Raw genomic sequence first — 18,522 nt, 5'->3', positions numbered from 1 at the left:
ACATGTGCCCTTTAGGGTAGTTATATATAGACATGTAAGCTGCTCATCCCAATGGCCAACCCTTTACAGTACTTATTAGACACTTAACTTTTCTAAGAAACTAGTAGTTAATAATACATGTGAATGACATGTACTCTTTACTAGTACACGTGATTAACATGTGCCCTTTAGGGTAGTTATATATAGACATGTAAGCTGCTCATCCCAATGGCCAACCCCTTAGCCCTTTGCCTTCAAAGATTCATTGTTGAAACACCATTCCCTTCATTTCAATGAATGAGAGAAAGAAAATGGACGAGTTTCAACAACAGAGACGATCTGCCAATTACAAGCCCAACATCTAGGATCACGATTTTGTACAGTCCTTAAGTAGTGAATACTGGGTGAGCAGCTTTATATATGTTTGGTTGATCTATTACTGTTACTGTACAAATACATTGTTTTGAAAAAATATCTAAGCCCAAACATGACCAGCGACTGAATTTAATTTCAGTGATTTCCATATGAAAGTTTCTATTCCTCCCTCTTTTGCCCCTCAGGCTCCATTTGGGAAGAGTGCAAAACCTTGTATATATATGGTATTTCTAAATCATGCATGTATATTTGCATTGTACATATTCTTTGTAAGTGTGCTCTTCCCAAATTGAGCCTCGAGAAAATTAAATTTCTCTGAATTTTTAATATAATCAAGCCCTTTCTGATAATTTATCCTAGGATTTAATTTCCAATGGATTATAAACGATTCCTTCTGTTTTTTGATGGAATACACCTAGATTAAAACATTGAATTATACTCTATTATGAAGAAAGACACGTACAAAGAAGGAGTTCAAATGTTGAAGGAGAATTTGAGGGAGACTTTTGAGGATAAAGACTTGAAGCCATTGTCTCAGCTCGAACTGATATATGACCTGCAAAGGTTAGGTGTTGGATACCTATTTGACAAGGAGATCAAAAGATTCCTCGACACAGTATCGTCCATCCACATCTCTGAAGTAGGAACTTCCCTTTATGCTATAGCTTTACGCTTTAATCTCCTCAGACAGCATGGCTATTATGTCAATCAAGGTAGACATCAAACAACATATTACTAATGGATTTTAATTTTACTAGAGATTAAATTTAATGGGGGTTTGATTGGTTAATTACATGACATATATTTTGGAAAATATTTTCTTATACTAAAACTAATTTTCAACTTGTCCGACATTGAAAATTTATTAAATATGTTTTGAATTTTTGAATAGAAGTTTATTTACATTCCTTAGAAATATAAGAGGAGAGAGTATGGAGGCTTGCTACCTTGCAATGCACCCATGCGTGTGTGGCACAACGATGCGCTATAGAAGCATGTTTTGCTTGCACATGTGTAAGGTGGCTTTGACTTTTGGTGTGATGCTCAACAATCACGATTCGATTAAGTGTGATCAAAAGGCACTATTCAAAATTAACAGTCATAACTATTAACTACCAAAGCACATTCCTCTGCTCCATGACTCTTCATAAATTATTCAAGGAGTGTGAATCAAGCAAATAAGACTGAGTGAAAAAATATAACCTTTTGAAGACAGCCTAGTTTTTGTGTTCCCAATTTCCAGCAATTATTACTATGAAATTTTCTATCCCAGAAAAAGTGATTAACTATGTTGGATGAAAAACTTGCAAAGTGCATGATTGAATTGACTAAATGCAGATGTTTTCAAAAGCTTCATGGATGAGAATGGTAGTTTCATGGTTAGCATTTCCAAGGATACAAAGGGAATGCTTCACTTGTACGAGGCCTCTCACCTTGCTTTGGAGGGGGAAGCATTCCTAGACGAGGCCCAAACTTTCACAAGAACCTCAGAACAAAGGTAGAGTTCGGAGATGACCTAGCTGAGCAAGTGGCTCGTGCATTGGAGACCCCTTTGCACCGGAGAGTGAAGTGGTCAGAAGCTAGGTGGTACATCAGCGAATGTGAGAGACGAGGTCAGATCAACAAAAATTTACTTCAACTAGCCAAATTGAACTTCAACATGGTGCAGGCTATACATCAAGAAGATCTCAAAGAGGTTTCAAGGTAAGTGCGTATGATTAATATGTTAAAATAATTAGCAATCAATATTATGATGGTGCAACCAATCAACTGAGCAAAATATAGAGATAAACCAGGATATCAGAGAGGTTGGTCTATCACTTCTTCTTTTTTTTTCTTCGTTATTTAACAGCCACTCTCGCCTTGGCTGAAACAATGGTACCTCTTAGTCATGACTCATGATGGTGACATGTCAACTGCAACTGGTGCAGTAACGTGCTTAGGTGAGATTGATCTATCATTTCTTCTGGACGGTCGGACTGGAAAGAACTGGTGAGAACCATTTTAAATGACTTCACACATGCCCTTCCACAGATGGAGGGTATGCAAGTCTAACTGGGTCAAACAGGCCATATATTAAATGCACATGTTTTACCCAAATCAACAACCATTAACATAAGTCATGAGGAAACCTACATACATCTTTCTTACTTTTGCATCCTGACTTAGTTTGTTTAATTGCCACTGATGCGTACAGGTGGTGGACGAATCTTGGACTTGCACAGACATTAAAATTTGCAAGGGATCGATTGGTGGAGAGTTTCTTATGGACTGTTGGAGTGTCTTTCAGGCCTCAGCATGGATTTCTCAGAAAATCGCTTACCAAAGTTATTTGTTTAATTATGTTACTTGATGATGTGTACGACATTTATGGTTCACTAGACGAATTAGAGCAATTCAGTGATGCCGTCAATAGGTTAGTGATCTAATTCATGGGCTGAGTGCGAGATTAAAGGTGTTGTTTGGCAAATCTTTTTTGAAAGATCTTTTGTAAAAACATGTCCAACTCGGCGGGACCTTTAATTTAATTTGGACTATAACACATCCCTTGCTATGATTATGATTAGTTACCTTCAGCCATGCTTGGCCCGATTGACCTGCTGATCGATATTTTCCGGGTACCTTTAGTGGTTCGATCTATTTTTATGATTTTGCTAATTATTATTTCTTTTCACTGAAATTATTTTCAGGTGGGATGAAATGGAAATAAAACACCTTCCAGATTATATGAAGTCTTGTTTCCTAGCTTTATATAATACAACTAATGAAATTGCTTGTGAAATTGAGAAACAACAAAAGGTGAACATCATCGCCTATCTTAAGAAAATAAAGATAGGAAGCCAAAAAGATATATGCCCTAAAAAAGTTTATGAAAGCCTAAAATGGCTAAAAAATCCGGAAGCATGCTAACCAACTAGCTAGCTTAGGATGCATGCTAACCGGATAGTCTATATCTTTAAAGACAGAACCCCAAAAGCTCATTAATCTTTTGACTATTTAGGCTGTCGAAAGATCTTTTTAAAAAAACTTGCCAAATAGTATCTTAGGTTGAATTTGGAAAGATTACAAATGCAAATCCTTATCTTTTGTACTATTTTGTATGTATTTATACTGTACATATTTGCATTTATACTCTTTCCAAACTGAGCCTTAGTTTTTTTTTTTAGGTTTAAAGTAATAAACCTTTTTATGTGGCATGCATTGATAGGAAGAATTAGAAAGAGGTGATGTTCCCTCTTCAATCCGATGTTATATGCTAGAAGCGAATGTTTCTGAAGCAGCGGCTTGTGAGCACATAACAGGAATGGTAATCAAGACGTGGAAGCAAATGAATAGAGAATGCACCTCTCAAGTTCCTCATCAACACAAAACGTTCCTTGATATCACCTTGAACATAGCTCGAGTTGCACATCTCATTTACCAATATGGAGATGGGATTGGGATTCAAGACCGTGAAACCAGAAACCATGTGAAATCTTCGTTGATTGAACCCATTTAAATTAAGTATTGCAATATAGTGGTTGTTATTATATATATAATAAGAACAAGTTATACAGCAGTTGATGTAATTTTTCTTGTTTGTTTCTTTTGCATGTTTGTATATTTCTTTTACAGTCGGTAAGATTACATGTGATTGTGCCATTGAGCATTACAAATCAATATATATAAAAATTCATTTGTGCATGTCTTCTTGAGAAAGTTAATTCACTTTGAAACTTTCGAAATTTAATTTGTTAGGTACTTAAAAATTCATTTGTCATAAAGAATATTATCATCGTAACTGAAGATATCAGAGAGTATCAATTACCTGGGTAATATCCTCCTGTAAGCTTGCTTACATGCTGATAATTAACACTACTCTTTCCCTTTACCCTGGTAACTTGTTTCACACATGAATTAATGCTGGAACCTCACTTACTCGGCAAGTATTTTACTTGGGAAATACTTTCCTGAATAAACATAATATTTATCCAGATAAATAAAATATATTAGAAAATATTTTAGTGAAATTTTTCCATATATATTGGAGAGGTTGTATGGTGACCAAATTAATCGATTGATGGAGGACCGAGTTCTATCAAACATCCCACCTTAAGTAGAATTAGGAGTGAGAACATTCTACTTGCATCTAAGTTCAACAAAATGGTGGAGGAGGAACTCGGACCTTTAGTCATGACATCCGAAACTTGATCTTTGGATGAAATGAACTCAACACACAACTGCCCATTAGAGACATTATCCCATATAGTTAACAAGAAAATCAATTTCAATGTGTACAGTTTGGGCATGAAAAACTGGACTAATGCTAAGCTAAGTATGTCCAATATTGTCACACCATAACATAGGAACAAATGATAAAAGGAAAACCAAACTCTGAATTGAAGTGACTTTATCCAAATGATCTTAGCAATGGTATACTTGCAAGTTATTGCAACATTTCGACACTCAGTTCCCAGCTGGGTTTTGAGAGTCTGCACAAGAATACTTTGTGCTGGATCAATTCTTTGGTGCAACCACGATGAACCAGACCTCCTTTGAGAGTTGGATCTGTCAGCAAAGTTGCTCCCGTTGATCTGGTGTTGACGAGGACAGTCGGAGGAAGATAGAGGGAAGAGAGAGAGAGGTCGGAGGAAGGGGACGAGGTAATATTGGGTTTTAAAAATTCATCTCTTTAAGCCTACAACCAAGCTCATTTCCCAAACTAGGAGGCGGAAAATTAGCCACCACTTCCCCAACAACATTTTGAAAATTAAAAATGAAAAGTAGCGTCTATATATGGGACTTGATGACGCGCAATCCGGCTACTCCCTGCTGGAGGTGATCTGGCTACCAGCAACGACGGGCTTAATGAATCTGCAAGAGATGAATCAGAGAACCCAGGGTGGTTTATCTGGCGAGGTTGCTCCGATGCTTAAGTTAGCACTTGGTTGGAATGTGAAAATGATCTTAGATTGTAAAAGGCTCCAGGGGGTGGAGCCTTTATATATTAGAGTCCCCGCGGGTTCCGTGGAGTAGTTCCAAGATTATCACTGGGACAGGATCCGTTTCCATGTTAATTTGGGGAGGATGACGACTATGTGGGCTTGGAAGTACGAACGAAGCTTCCAAGCTGCGATGACCAGTGCATACGCTAGTTTCTCGATCTCTCGGTACCTTGTTTTTGCGTCCTGCAAAACCTTACTAACATAGTAGATAGGTCGTTGGACCTGATCTACTTCCTGTATCAGTACCAAGCTGACCACCTCATCACTCGCGGAGAGGTACATTTTCAAAACATCTCCCTCCTCGGGTCGAGTCAAAACCGGGATGCTGGCTAAGTACTTTTTCAGCTCATCGATGGCGAGCTAGCATTCTTCGGTCCATTCAAAATCCTTACTTTTTTTCATTGCCTTGAAAAAAGGCAGGCAGCGATCTGCCGACTTGGACATACGACCGTTCAGCCTCTGAACCTCCTTCAATTTACGAGGTGGCCTGATATCTAGGATGGCCTTTATTTTTTCAGGGTTAGCTTCGATGCCACGTCGGTTATCTATGTAACCTAGGAACTTATCCGATGTGACACCGAAGACACACTTATTAGGGTTTAGCTTCATATTGTACTTACGCAGAATTTCAAAAACACATTGTAAGTCACTTATTAAATAGTTTGAGAGCTAGGTCTTAACGACCATATCGTATACATAGCATTCAACTTTATTGCCGATCAACAGCTCAAACAGTCTGTTTACAAGCCTTTGGAAGGTCGCATCGGCATTCTTTAGCCCAAAGGGCATGACCTTGTAACAGTATAGTCCTAGTTTGGTTATGAATGTTGTTTTCTCCTCGTCGACAGGGTCCATCCGGATCTGGTTGTATCCTAAATAAGCATCTAGGAAGCTCAGCAACTCGTGCCCTGAGGTCGCATCCAATAGACGGTCGATCTTAGGGAGTGGGAAACAATCTTTCGGGCAAGCTCGATTCAGGTGGGTATAACCGACGAAGATGCACCATTTACTGCTGGCCTTTTTCACCAGAACTGGGTTGGCCACCCAGCTCGGGTAATGGACCTCCCTAATGAAATCGGCTGCAAGGAGTTTCCCGACCTCCTCGTCGACTATCCTCCAATGCTCCGGGGTGAGGTTGCGTTTCTTCTGTTTAACGGGCTTGACTACATGATCGGTATTTAACTTGTGAGTTATTTACCTTTGCATCTATACCGGGCATTTCTACTGTAGACCATGCGAATATATCTAAATTCTCAATTAAAAAACTTATCAGCTGTGAACGAAGAGGTTCCTCGACCGATGCACCGATTTGGAGAGTTCTAGCTGGATTTTCTATTGAAACAGGGACGTGGACCATCCCTTCCATCGGTGTAGCCCGCTCCTCAGTTTATCCTATCGGTCGCTCTACCTCGATGTCACCCACTAGCTTGGCTTTCCCTCTAAGAGTGGCAACGTAGCACTTGCGGGACTCGAGCTGGTTGCCTCGCACTACCCCAATTCCAAAGTTCGTGGGAAACTTCATAGCCAAGTAGTAGGTGGATACCATTGTGCGAAGCGCGTGGGTGATAGGCCAACCTATTATGGCGTTGTACAGGGAGGGAGTTGCGACTACGAGGAAAGTGTGCTCGAATCTCGATATACTAGGCCAGGTGCCAACCTCTATAGGTACTGAAATTCGCCCTAGGGGGCTGACTTCTTCTCCGCTGAAGCCTACCAGAGGAATACTTGTTGGCTTGAGATCGCATTCCTTGAGCTGGAGCTTGTGGAACACGTCTTTAAATAGAATGTTTGCTGAACTGCCAGAATCGACTAGGACACGCTTCACCTCGAAGTCGTTGACCCTTATCTTTATAACTAGTGCATCGTCATGGGGGTACTAGACCCCGCGTGCATCGTCTTCTGTGAAGAATATTGGGTCTTCGAGCCTAGGTTGCTTTGGTGGATTATGTTCTTCTTGTTCAAACTCGTGAACCGAGGCCTTCCCTGGTGCTAAGGTACAACCCGTGACTATGGATCCGCCAATAATAATGTTGATCATTTCGCATATCGGTTTCTCCTCGGGCAACTGTCTTTGCGGCTGCTCATTATTCCTGCTGCTGGACTCAGGAGCATTTCTCCTTTGCTCCCCCTACCAATCTGTCTGGTTCTTATTGTCTTTTTGTACAAATTTTTTTAAGTATCCATGACGGATGAGTTCTTCTATCTCATCGCGGAGGTTTCTACAATTTTTGGTACTGTGACCGTGGTCTCTATGGAAATGACAGTACACATTTTTATTCCTTGTGGCGGGGTCTCCCTTCAACCGAGGTGGCCACTTTACATAAGGGGTGTCTTTGATCGTCCTGAGGATTTCTCCCCACTTCTCATTGAGAGGTGTGAAGTTCAGCCTTTCAATCAGGGGAGTTCAGGAACATTGATCTGAATTGTTCCCTCTCCTAGTTGGGGACTTGCTTTTTCTCCTTTTACTGCCACCATTGTTCGAACTACCACCCATCAGTTAGTTCAATTATAACTCACTTTAACTGAACAGCGTACGATCTTGGTGCTTCCGTTCTCAGCCCCGCCGTTCTAGAGATCAAGAGTTACAGCATTCTCCTACGGCATTAGTGAGGGATAGAGAGCAAGCGTACAGATCCTTCACCTTCCCAACTCGTCCACCATAGCCAATTTTTTTCCGTGATTTGTGTTGCTCCAAAGATCTGTGTTTCTCCTCATGGATTCATTTGAAGTTATTCAACATATCTCTCATCCCATCACTGTTACCTTCGATGGCTCAAATTATGATTTATGGTCCCAAGAGATGTGCAATTTTCTCAAGGGCCGCCTTCTATGGCAATATGTGACTGGTGAGGTTCCCAAACCTACTAAAGTTGCTGATGAAACAGAAGATAAGTTTGTTGAACGAGTAGAAAGATGGGATGGGAAAAATCATCAAATATTGACCTGGTTTCGCAATACTTGTATTGCAAGCATCAAGTTGGAATTTCGCAGATATGACTCTCCTAAAGAGGTATGGGATTTCTTACAAGCTCGGTATTCTATTTCTGATGATGTGCATCAGTTTCAGCTCTATAGGCGTCTTCACCGTATGAAGCAGCAACCTAAACAGACCATTCACAGTTATGTCTCTGAGTTAGAAGTTCTTTGGGATCAGTTAGCACAGTGTGAACCTGAATGAGATAGTACCTCTGCAGCTACTACTTATTCTAAGCTTCGCGATTGCCAACGTATTTGGCATCTTCTGATGACTCTCAGGGATGAGTATGAACCTATTAGTGGTACTCTACTTCATCGTAGCCCATTGCCTTCCCTTGAAGTTGTAATCAAAGATTTGCTCTCTGAAGAAACTCGACTAAAAATACTTCGAGATGAGCGATCCTTATTATCTATTGATGTTGTTCTTTCTACTCCGGGTACGTTTGCTACTTCTTCAACTTCATATAAATCTTCAAAACGGACTTTCTGCAATTACTGCAAGAAGATTGATCATACTATTTCGGAGTGTCACCGCTTGCAAGCCAAAAAGGCGTCTGGACAGAAGTCCTCATCCATGAGTTCTCAGGCTTCAAGTTCTACTGCAGCTGCTGCCATAGAGGATTCTTCTGCTAACACCTCTCCAAAATTCTTTCTTAGAGATCTTCGAACTCTCCTTCACCAGCTCAAACCTGATTCTGGTATGCCTTCTAAAACAGTCTTGTCCGTCACTCCAGGTACTACCTCATCATGGTATTTTGATTCTGCCTGGTGCAATCATATGACATCCAACTCATCCCTGTTTACTTCCAAGTCAAATCCTTCTATTACACTAATTGTTCATACTACCGATAGTTCCACCTTAACTGTCACAAGTGTAGGAACTATTTCAACATCTCGTTTGTCACTTCCTAACACTTTTTTGGTACCTCAATTATCTTTAAATCTTATATCTGTTGGACAATTATGTGAACTTGGTTTTGAAATACATTTCTCAAGTCGTGGTTGTACTGTGTAGGATCCACGGACAGAGAAGATCATTGGGACAGGCCGTAAGGTTGGTAGACTGTTTGAGCTATCATCTCTTCAATTACCATCTCTTGCTGCTGCTGTCACCTCTAGTGTCTGGCATTCTCGCCTTGGTCACATTTCTACCTCTAGGTTAGGATATTTAATTTCTAATGGATGTTTGGCTCCTGTTAAAACAACCCACGTTGATTGTGTTTCATGTCCTCTCTCAAAACATCATGCTTTGCCTTTTAATATAAGTGATTTTGTTTCTTCTACACTTTTTGATCTTATTCATTCTAATATTTGGGGACCTTCGCCTCATAATATTATGGGTGGTTCGCGTTATTTTGTGATCTTTATTGATGATTTCTCTCGATATACATGGATTTATCTCATGCGTAATAAATCTGAATTGCCTGCAATTTATATTCAATTTGCCACCATGATCCAAACTCAGTTTTCTTCTATCATCAAAATTTTTCACACTGATAATGCCATAGAATATAGAGATTCTATCCTTATCCAATTTCTTTCACAAAACGGAACTATCATTCATAAATCTTGTCCCAGTACCTCTCAACAAAATGGGCGTGCAAAATGAAAACATAGGCATATTCTTGATACTGTTCGAGCTCTCTTAATCTTTTCCTCTTGTCCTGAACGATTTTGAGGGGAAGTAGCCCTCACTGCAGTTTATACCATCAACCACATTCCTTCTCCTATTGTTAGTAACATTTCTCCTTATAAACGATTGTATGGCCATTGCCCTGATTACCAGTCTCTTCGTGTCTTTGGTTGTGCTTGTTTTGTTCTTTTACAACCTCATGAACATACTAAATTGGAACCAAAAGCACGTCTATGTTGTTTTCTCGGGTATGGTATTGAACATAAAGGATATCGATGTTGGGATCCTCTTTCCCAATGATTTCGCATATCTCGTCATGTTACCTTTTGGGAACACAAAATGTTCTCAAGTCTCTCCCCATTTCAAGTTACCACGACCTCTTCACATTTTTTTTCTGATCCTACTATTTCGCTTTTTCCTGACGATTTACTTGCAGGTCTGACTATTTCTTCCTCTGATAGCTCTAACAGTACTGCGCAACCTGCAACCTCTCCGACTGCATCTACCTTGGCTATGGATCCTCCTGCTCTACGTTCTTCTGAGCCCTTGATTGCTCCTAATGAGTTCGACTCTGACCGTTCTGATGCTCCTCTCCGTCGTTCTGGTAGGGTCACTAAACCTTCCGTTCTTATTCATGATTTTCATTGTTATTCTACCATTGTATCCTTATATGAGCCTTGCACCTATCGCGAGACTAGTACTGACCCTCTATGGAGAAAGCAATGGCAAAAGAAATTCAAGCTCTTACAAGTACTCAAAACAAAAAATTATACAAAAATAACCCGACTTAAAACGAGAAACCAATTCCAACTGCTACTGTACATACACGTATATTCATGGACCCGAGAACTTTGCATGTCATCATGGATAATATTTAGGGCCCATTTAATTCACAGATCAATCAGAATTAGAATCAAAATCAAAATTCTTTGAAATGAGAATGATTTATTTCCATTGTCTATTTGATTCACATAAAAATTAGAATGTAAATTAACTGAATAATTTTGTAGGGGTTCTATCTATGCTGAGATCATTGGTAAGTCATTCATGACATCACATGTTGTACGGAATTAACTGAATAATTTGATCGAGTTTTACATGGTGTGGATTTAATTGAATAATTTCATTTCACAACTTATTAGAACAGCTTATAGCTTTTTTTTACTTTTTTTTTATGATCTATCTAAAAAAAATATCACATTTAGTTTAAGGATCCATACATTTCATGAGTTCATATCTGCCCCCCACCGCCTGGCGCCCCAAAAACGTTCCACACAATGGGAGGCTGCCAGCTGTCCTTCCACACACACACTCCCCTCAGCGCCTGTAGAGTTAACGGAACGGCCGTTAGTTCTGAAGCAGCCCCAAAACCAAACTCTCGACCTGGACCTGTGCAACCTTGCACTACTCCGATCCGATCGTCTCCGGTGCCGATGACCATTGCGGCAGAAACACCGAAGGTATGAATCCGTCCCTCTCATCTCATCTCTCTCTTATAATTTACCCTTTTTTTTCGATTCAGAACAAAGGAGAGGTTTCACCCACCACCGGCCATCTCCGGCAACCACCAGCAACAGTATATAGGTGTGCGTTTTTTGCTCTCTTCCATCTACTCTATTTTTTTTTTTTTTTTTTGTTTTTACATTTGCATTTTCTCCAAACTGTTACACTGATATATGTTGCCGATTTTTTCTTCTTACTCGTCATATAAAACATGAAAATGGTAGCTTTCATTTCCTTAACTTTTTTTTTAATAAAGAAGACATGATATTTTCACTCTTTAGAGTTGAGAGTCCAAAGTCCAAAGATTTGCGTTAAACTGGAGGTTGGTTTTGGCATCCTTGTTGTACTTAGCGACGGTAAACTGCCAGATCTCTTGGACATGTGGGTCATTCACATCTTGAATGGGTTGCCAGTCGCCGAGTAGCATGGCGGAAACTCCGTTGTCGAAGAGAAAGAAGGAAACCATGAGGAGAATCAGGAAGAGAAGAAGAGACTGGATTTTCATTCTCTGCTTTATGGGTTGGGGAAATACATAGAACAGGTTGGGGAAATGCAAATAAAAAAAAAAAAAAACTGAGAAAGAAGAGGAGAAAACGCACCTGTATAATGGTCGGGTGGTCGCCGGCCGGTGATCCTTCTCCCTGTTTTTTGTATTGAAAAAAATAAATTAAAAAATAAAGGATGTGAGAGGGAGATGAGAGAGAGTGACGAGTTCGCACCTACGATGTATCTGCCGGAACGGTCATCGACACTAGAGATGATAGGATCGGAGGAGTGCAAGGTTGCACTGGTCCAAGTCGAGAGTTTGGTTCTGGGCGCTGATTGGGAACTAACGGCCATTCCGTTAACTCCACACGCGCTGAGGGGAGAGTGTGTGGGAGGACAGCTGGCGGCCTCCCATTCTGTGGGACGTTTTTGGGGCGCAAGGCGGTGGGAGGCAGATTTGAATTCACATGTTATCTTGCTTGGCTTATAATGTGAGATCTATTATCTATTTATCTATTTATCTATCTATCTATATAATAAATGAGACCATGTTATCTTGCTTCTCCTTGCTCTATTACTTGTATTCTTTTTGATTTTCTTTTTTTTCCTTCTCATCACTTCCAATTTGCCATTTCAGCACTCTCTCTCTTCATTCCTCTTCTTTTCCATTGAGTTCTCTCTCTCCCTTCACAATTCACCGTCGAGGGGAATAAGGGGATTTCGAGCTTGACCTACTACTCCAACAATTAACTTACGTTAATTTTCTGGGAGAAGGGTCAGAATTTTTAGGAATCGATGTCAATTCACAGGTGGGTATTGGTGTATAAAATATAGGTTTTTGTCGTTTTGGATGCAATGAAATTCAGAAATGTATATTTGGCTTATCCGTACTTTTCTTTAATGAGGTTGACCAGGAGCAACAAGACAACTGTCTCAATCCGGAAAGTTGGTGCACGTGATAAGATCCATCTACGCGGTCCACACTCAAGCCCCCACGTGTCACTGAACAAAATGCTCTAGGAAGTGGCACTGGTCCAACCTATTATCCGACCGACCTGTTCACCATATGTCGGTGGCATACCCAGATGGCCAGATGCTAACAAGGACATCACTAAGAACTAAGAAGCCCAGGCCTGGCTCAGCAATCGTCTACTAATAGGATTAAATCTCCTCGGCATGAAGCCTCTTCTATAAATATAAATAGGTTATAGGTTAGGCAACCCCATAAAATGGTATACACATATAGCATTCTTCTTACCCTCACCTTGTCATTTTGCTTTCCTTGCGTACCTATTACCTACCTAAGAAATCTCCTCAGAGACACACCTCGAGACTGTCTTCCTTTCTTACAAAGTGCCTTCGGAAGCAGTTCAGCTCACCAAGCCTCCTCAATTAGATTTCTCTCTTCTTTCATTTGTCGCCCGATTTTAGACTACAATAGGTGTCACCCATGGACTCTCCAATTAACATCAAGCAAAAATCTATATATGTATCCATTATGTCGTATCCCATTGTTACACAAAACCCAGAAACATATATTTAAATGACACAAGAAAATAAGGCAAAACATAGATATTAAGAAACAAAAAAAGACAAGAAAAATTGAACATACATAGATTTACGTGATTCCGGCCTTTATGGAAGATGGAGGAAAAGAAGTCCATAAAAGGAAATCGTAACGAAGTATACAAGGTTGAACAACCTCTGACACTTAGAAAACCCTAATAAGCGTACGTAGCATATGCTGGATTAATTAATGAGGCAAATGTATAAGGTTGTTGCAGCTTGCGATTTGGTTTCTGAAGTACAACAGAATTGGTATCACCCTCGCAGAGGAATATTTTCAAAAAGCAATGAGTTAATATATTCCTCAAGGACCGGAAGGCGTCGATAGTCATCATAATCATACATCACAGATACCATCTTTGCAAAATTATGTATTGCCTCTATAAATGTTGGTGAGAAGGGGTTTGGTGAGAGGCATTCTTGGTTAAGCTGTTTCCATGAGTCTGAAATCATGCCAAGGACATGATTTCTTGCGCCTTCAATTGAAATTCCTTGGTGATTCTTCATGTAGCACTCTATGTATGATCCATCGTATCCTTCTTGGTTCTCATCCTGCCATTTTATTGATTAAGTTTAGCCTTTAGTCAGGCAATTAATATATCAATGAAACTCAATCTCCGTTTAAACAAAATTGTACCAAGCATCTCATATTTTTTTAATATGGTCATAAGTAGGCATGTTATGGGCTGCTCTCGAGCTTAGCTTCTGCCAAAATTTGAAGTCCTAAACAGTATAAAGCCAAGCCCAAATCCTGACACTTAATCAGGTACAAAATGGGTTCACCTAATCACCTTAACCCAAACCAGACGCAATCCCTGATTAAGGTCAATTCAACCTCAACAGGAGCTCAGAACACTTTTGAAGAATAAGCTCACACTCCATTGCTTTTGGTCCATTAATGACTTGTATAAAACAAAGAAATGGTGATCAGATAGTATCAAACACAACTGTACCTTAGCGCTTCCCAGGTCATCCCAGAGACGAAGAATGGATGCTGAGGAAGAGATAATGGCCGGAGCAGCGTCCAGATAGTCGACACTTTCTTTGGTAATGCCTTGGCCCAATAGAAAGAAAATGTGAATTAGCGCCACATGCACTCCAGAGCTAACGATTCCATTCTTCAAGTAGTCTGTCTCGTTTGGCAGCTGCCTGGAAGAAAACCATTTTGCCTCTACAAGAAATGCATTGCAAAGACTGGCCCACTGCATGCATCCAATACAATATTAACATGTAGGCTGTACAGTAGCCACATTTTGGATTTTTCCTCCAAAGCGAAGTAAAATCTACTTTGGTAGCTTTTATACCCCAAAAAAAATATGGTTTTCAAAATAGTTCTATATAATTTTGATTTTGATTTTTGAGGGTATTTTATTATCAACCTCTTTTTCATTAATTAAAGAAGAAAAAACAAGAGATACAATGTGATAGACAATGAAGACCCATAAAAGTTTTAATTTTGACTTGTTTTTTATTTAATCTAAAAATAACAAAAGGAGGAGGTATGAATTATTATATATGGATAGATAGAGAGAGAGAGAGAGAGAGAATGTAAAATTAGTGATCATGATCCAGGTCAAATGTTACCTACCGCCTTCTGCAGGGAGTTGATAGGGTTCCACCCAGTTTCTTTAAAAACCTTGGTGCATATTTCATTTGTAATGCCATAAAGTGCCTTAAAACACTTCCTCATGTACTTGGGAAGCTGTTCAGCAGCAACTAGTTCCCATCTGCATGTCAAATTCATCATACTAGAGTCAATGTAGTGAGGGCCATCATCGGAGACAGAGAGTACTGTTTGTGATGACTACTGGGGTACTTTGATGAGAGGGAAGCGATCCAAAGAATGTGTGGAAGATTGGGCCTTCAGCTCCATTTGGAAGGAGTACAAATGCAAATATGCAGAATGCAAAACCTTATATTTTATATATTCGCATTTGTACTCTTTAATTTCCAAACTGAGCCTTCAGGATTAGGTTAAAGGCACGGGTCAGAGTCCCTCATCGGTCAATTCTTTGGTAACTTTTTGCAACATTCGGGAGATGCTGCAAAAAAGAGCAATTGGCCTAGAAAAATCAATACCCAGAGAAGACTTTAATTGGTGCACAATTTGAAATTAATGAGGCGATCAAGGGAGATTTGGTAGAGGCCTAGGGCGGGCGATCAAGACCAGTGACATTGGATCAGCATGCAGTGAGGATGTTCGAAATTGTTAGGGAAGAAATACCTATTCAGTGTCCTTTTTTAAGAGTAAGCTAAGGTATTTTAAGGAACAGATCACGCGTATTGTTGGGTATGGGAGGAGTGTCCTTTTTGAGTTTACATGTCGTGCGATACCTGATTAACAGGCCAGTGTGGTGAAAAGACAAAATATCATATCAAACGATACCTGATTAACACACTGACGTGTTCAAAAATCACTCGAGAGTTGTTGAACTGTTCTGCAACGCTGGTGGCAGGTATTCTGTTTTTTTGTTTTCTTGATTTAGATTAAGAGCCTGTTTATTTTTTCTTAACTAGGATTTTTTTTTTTTAACTTTAAGAAAAAAAATGATTATTCATTTTTTCACCTTTTAATAATATTTCCTATTTACTATCATTAAAATAGTGAAATTAAATCATTAAATGATAGCTAGTTGGGGGCATTTCTTACTTGTTGATTACTTCTGTGAAAATGACAAGTTCATCGAGTGTTCCATAAACATCAAAAATATCATCGATTATGTAGATAAGTGCAATGGGTTTTGTTAGGTCAATCCTTTGCTCTGAGAATCTCGGATCTCTGAGAACCACCATGGACCACATGTACCATTTAAGTGGTTGATTTCTGGCAAACTTCAACTCGTCTGACAAACCCAGATCTCTCCACCACCTAATAATATTGCAAATAATAGGATTAGAATACATCTAACTGTTGAAACAAACAGATAAAAGAACTAAGGTCCAGTCTGGTGCGTTTTTTAACAAGGGCTGTTGGTTGTTTGGAAGCCTACTAGTAATTCGTGTTTTCATCTTTTCTGGCTTGGCTGGGGAAATATCTATTTATCAAAAAATTTCAAAGCCCGTTTTGAACTATTTTCAGAAAACATCAAATGGAGTTTTTCAACATTTTTTGTCCCATTTTTGTGTGAAAAGACGTGTCTCCAACCAAACTGTCTATCGGCTTCAAAAAAAGTCCAGCAATTTTTTTGGCTATGAGATCTTCCGGAAAATCTTTTACAAAAGACTTGCAAAACGGCACCTAATTAACTAAGTAGCCAACAAATTAAAACTATACCGGCCACTTACTGAGAAACCTGAGCGACTTCTTGGCGGTGCAGAGATTGAACAAGGTTGAATTCCACTTTGGCCAGTTCTTGTAAGGAATTGTGCCACCAATATGAGCTTGAGAAATTCTTAAGATAGCTTTTGACCTTGAAACTAGCCAAGCTTTTGTTAAAGGGGTGCTTTAGGGTATCTTCCACGGCTCTCGCCAGAGGTGGGCTGAGGTTCAACCTTGAAGCAGAAAGGTGTTTGTAAGCAAGCTCATTGGCTTCATCCAGTATGTCTTCACCGTGTATTCCCAGGTGTGAAGCTTCAAATAAACTCAGCATTCCCCTTGTGTCTTCATTTAGTTCTGGTTTAAACCGACCCCTGTTGTCCCTGAACTTATCAAACACATCTGCTCCAATATTGTTGAACAGAAATTAGTCGAGCTTAATATAGTTCTATTCTACAGTTTTAATTATTTGGTTCAGGAAGAACAGGAGCTAGCCTAACGGCATTACAATTCTTACCTGTAGGCACACAGTACCCAGCTTGTCTAAATAATCTGAAGCAAAGAGAGACGTCATGCAGACTGCCGGTTCCCATCTGATAAATATCTGAACCAAACCTTGTATACAACACACTTAACACAGTCCTGATCTCCTCTTCAAAATGGTGATCAATGCATAGTCGTTGCAGTGCATCGATCAAGGCCATGGACTCTAATGGGTCTTCTACTTTCAAGAGTAAGCCGCACAGCTCCTCGCATCTATTCCTGTGCTTTCCGCATATGATATCCTGCAAATAACGTAAGTGTCAGCTGCATGGTTTTGGACAAATGATCAAGTTATGAAAAACAAACAAATATTAAACATATCGATCCACCTCCATGTGAAGAGCTGATGGGCTTTCCCAAGAAAGTAAGCTTCCCTTTTCAGTCATAAATTCACCACTAGATGCTTTGCAAGTAATGATGTTGAAAGCTTCTGCTGGGCCAAATATTGTGGACAATTTCAGGGAAGACTGATTTCTTGTTGTCTGGCTTGCATGCAACCTGCAGTTCCACCACCTTATAGGCTTTGGTCCATGGCTAGGCCACTGCTCCACCAATTTCGTTCTGGTGATCGGTTGGACTGTTGGCTCAGCAGTGATAATACTGAGGAAGGACATACTGATCCGCAGACTGCTTTGGGCAAGGGGGGATTTGGGTTGTAGTTGTGGGATCAGAGAGACTACTTTTGCTATGAAATGGGGATAGAAGGATCATCTCAATTTATAGAATTATTTATTCTTCTTATAGATTTGTGGTGTAAATCAGAAATCTGCATTAAGCCTGTCATACTTTTCCGTATAAATAAAAGGGCTATCAGAAAAAGTGGCCCAGATGATGGGCAACATGACATGAAATGAAAGCAACATGATCCAACATCAACACATGAAAAATACGCAGAGATTCTTCCCTTTGGGAGATATTTTTTCTCAACGCAAAACCATCCTCGATCACACAGTCCTACTTAGAAGATAATATCGTTTAATTTGCTTCCTTTGATGTCTTTATCTATATTTCTTCTTGTTTTATTCTTCTTTAATAAAACTTCTGTTTTATTTATTTCAAAAGAATTAATGATTACTTTTTTTTTAATATAAGAAAAAATTTAATTTATTAATAAAATGCAAAAGAACAAGAGAGGATAGATTGTAAAATGAGCGGGCCCTCACAAAAAGAGGAAGCCCAAGTCCCTCACCCACCACAAAAGCCAGCTCAAAACAAAAAAT

At 39.6% G+C, this 18,522-nt stretch overlaps 1 protein-coding gene, 2 long non-coding RNA genes and 1 pseudogene across 4 annotated transcripts; 2 read left to right on the top strand and 2 right to left on the bottom strand.

Annotated features, from left to right (window-relative positions):
* Positions 1–124: 124 nt before the first annotated feature.
* On the top strand, positions 125–4,053 carry LOC104607881 (myrcene synthase, chloroplastic-like; annotated as a pseudogene). The gene is made up of 6 exons (XR_016078300.1): positions 125–383; positions 806–1,067; positions 1,693–2,058; positions 2,552–2,770; positions 3,045–3,153; positions 3,563–4,053. The product of XR_016078300.1 is annotated as a myrcene synthase, chloroplastic-like (transcript).
* A 4,039-nt stretch (positions 4,054–8,092) lies between these two features.
* Positions 8,093–12,453, top strand: LOC148790214 (uncharacterized). Its single transcript, XR_016078443.1, has 2 exons — positions 8,093–11,408; positions 11,471–12,453. It is a non-coding gene; the product is annotated as an uncharacterized LOC148790214 (long non-coding RNA).
* On the bottom strand, positions 11,657–12,721 carry LOC148790213 (uncharacterized). The gene is made up of 2 exons (XR_016078444.1): positions 12,171–12,721; positions 11,657–12,092 (listed from the first exon to the last, which is right to left on the bottom strand). It is a non-coding gene; the product is annotated as an uncharacterized LOC148790213 (long non-coding RNA).
* Positions 12,722–13,400: 679 nt separating this feature from the next.
* On the bottom strand, positions 13,401–18,072 carry LOC104591099 ((3S,6E)-nerolidol synthase 1-like). Its single transcript, XM_010249877.3, has 7 exons — positions 17,632–18,072; positions 17,277–17,544; positions 16,789–17,161; positions 16,154–16,372; positions 15,092–15,230; positions 14,457–14,705; positions 13,401–14,055 (listed from the first exon to the last, which is right to left on the bottom strand). Exons 1-7 carry the CDS (start codon positions 17,914–17,916, stop codon positions 13,759–13,761), a joined length of 1,830 nt encoding a protein of 609 aa, XP_010248179.1. The 5' UTR covers positions 17,917–18,072; the 3' UTR covers positions 13,401–13,758.
* Positions 18,073–18,522: the final 450 nt, after the last annotated feature.

This window comes from Nelumbo nucifera, chromosome 7, assembly GCF_055504915.1.
Source record: "Nelumbo nucifera cultivar China Antique chromosome 7, China Antique-T2T, whole genome shotgun sequence".
Taxonomy (NCBI): domain Eukaryota; kingdom Viridiplantae; phylum Streptophyta; class Magnoliopsida; order Proteales; family Nelumbonaceae; genus Nelumbo; species Nelumbo nucifera.
This window is presented reverse-complemented; position numbering and strand designations above follow the sequence as displayed.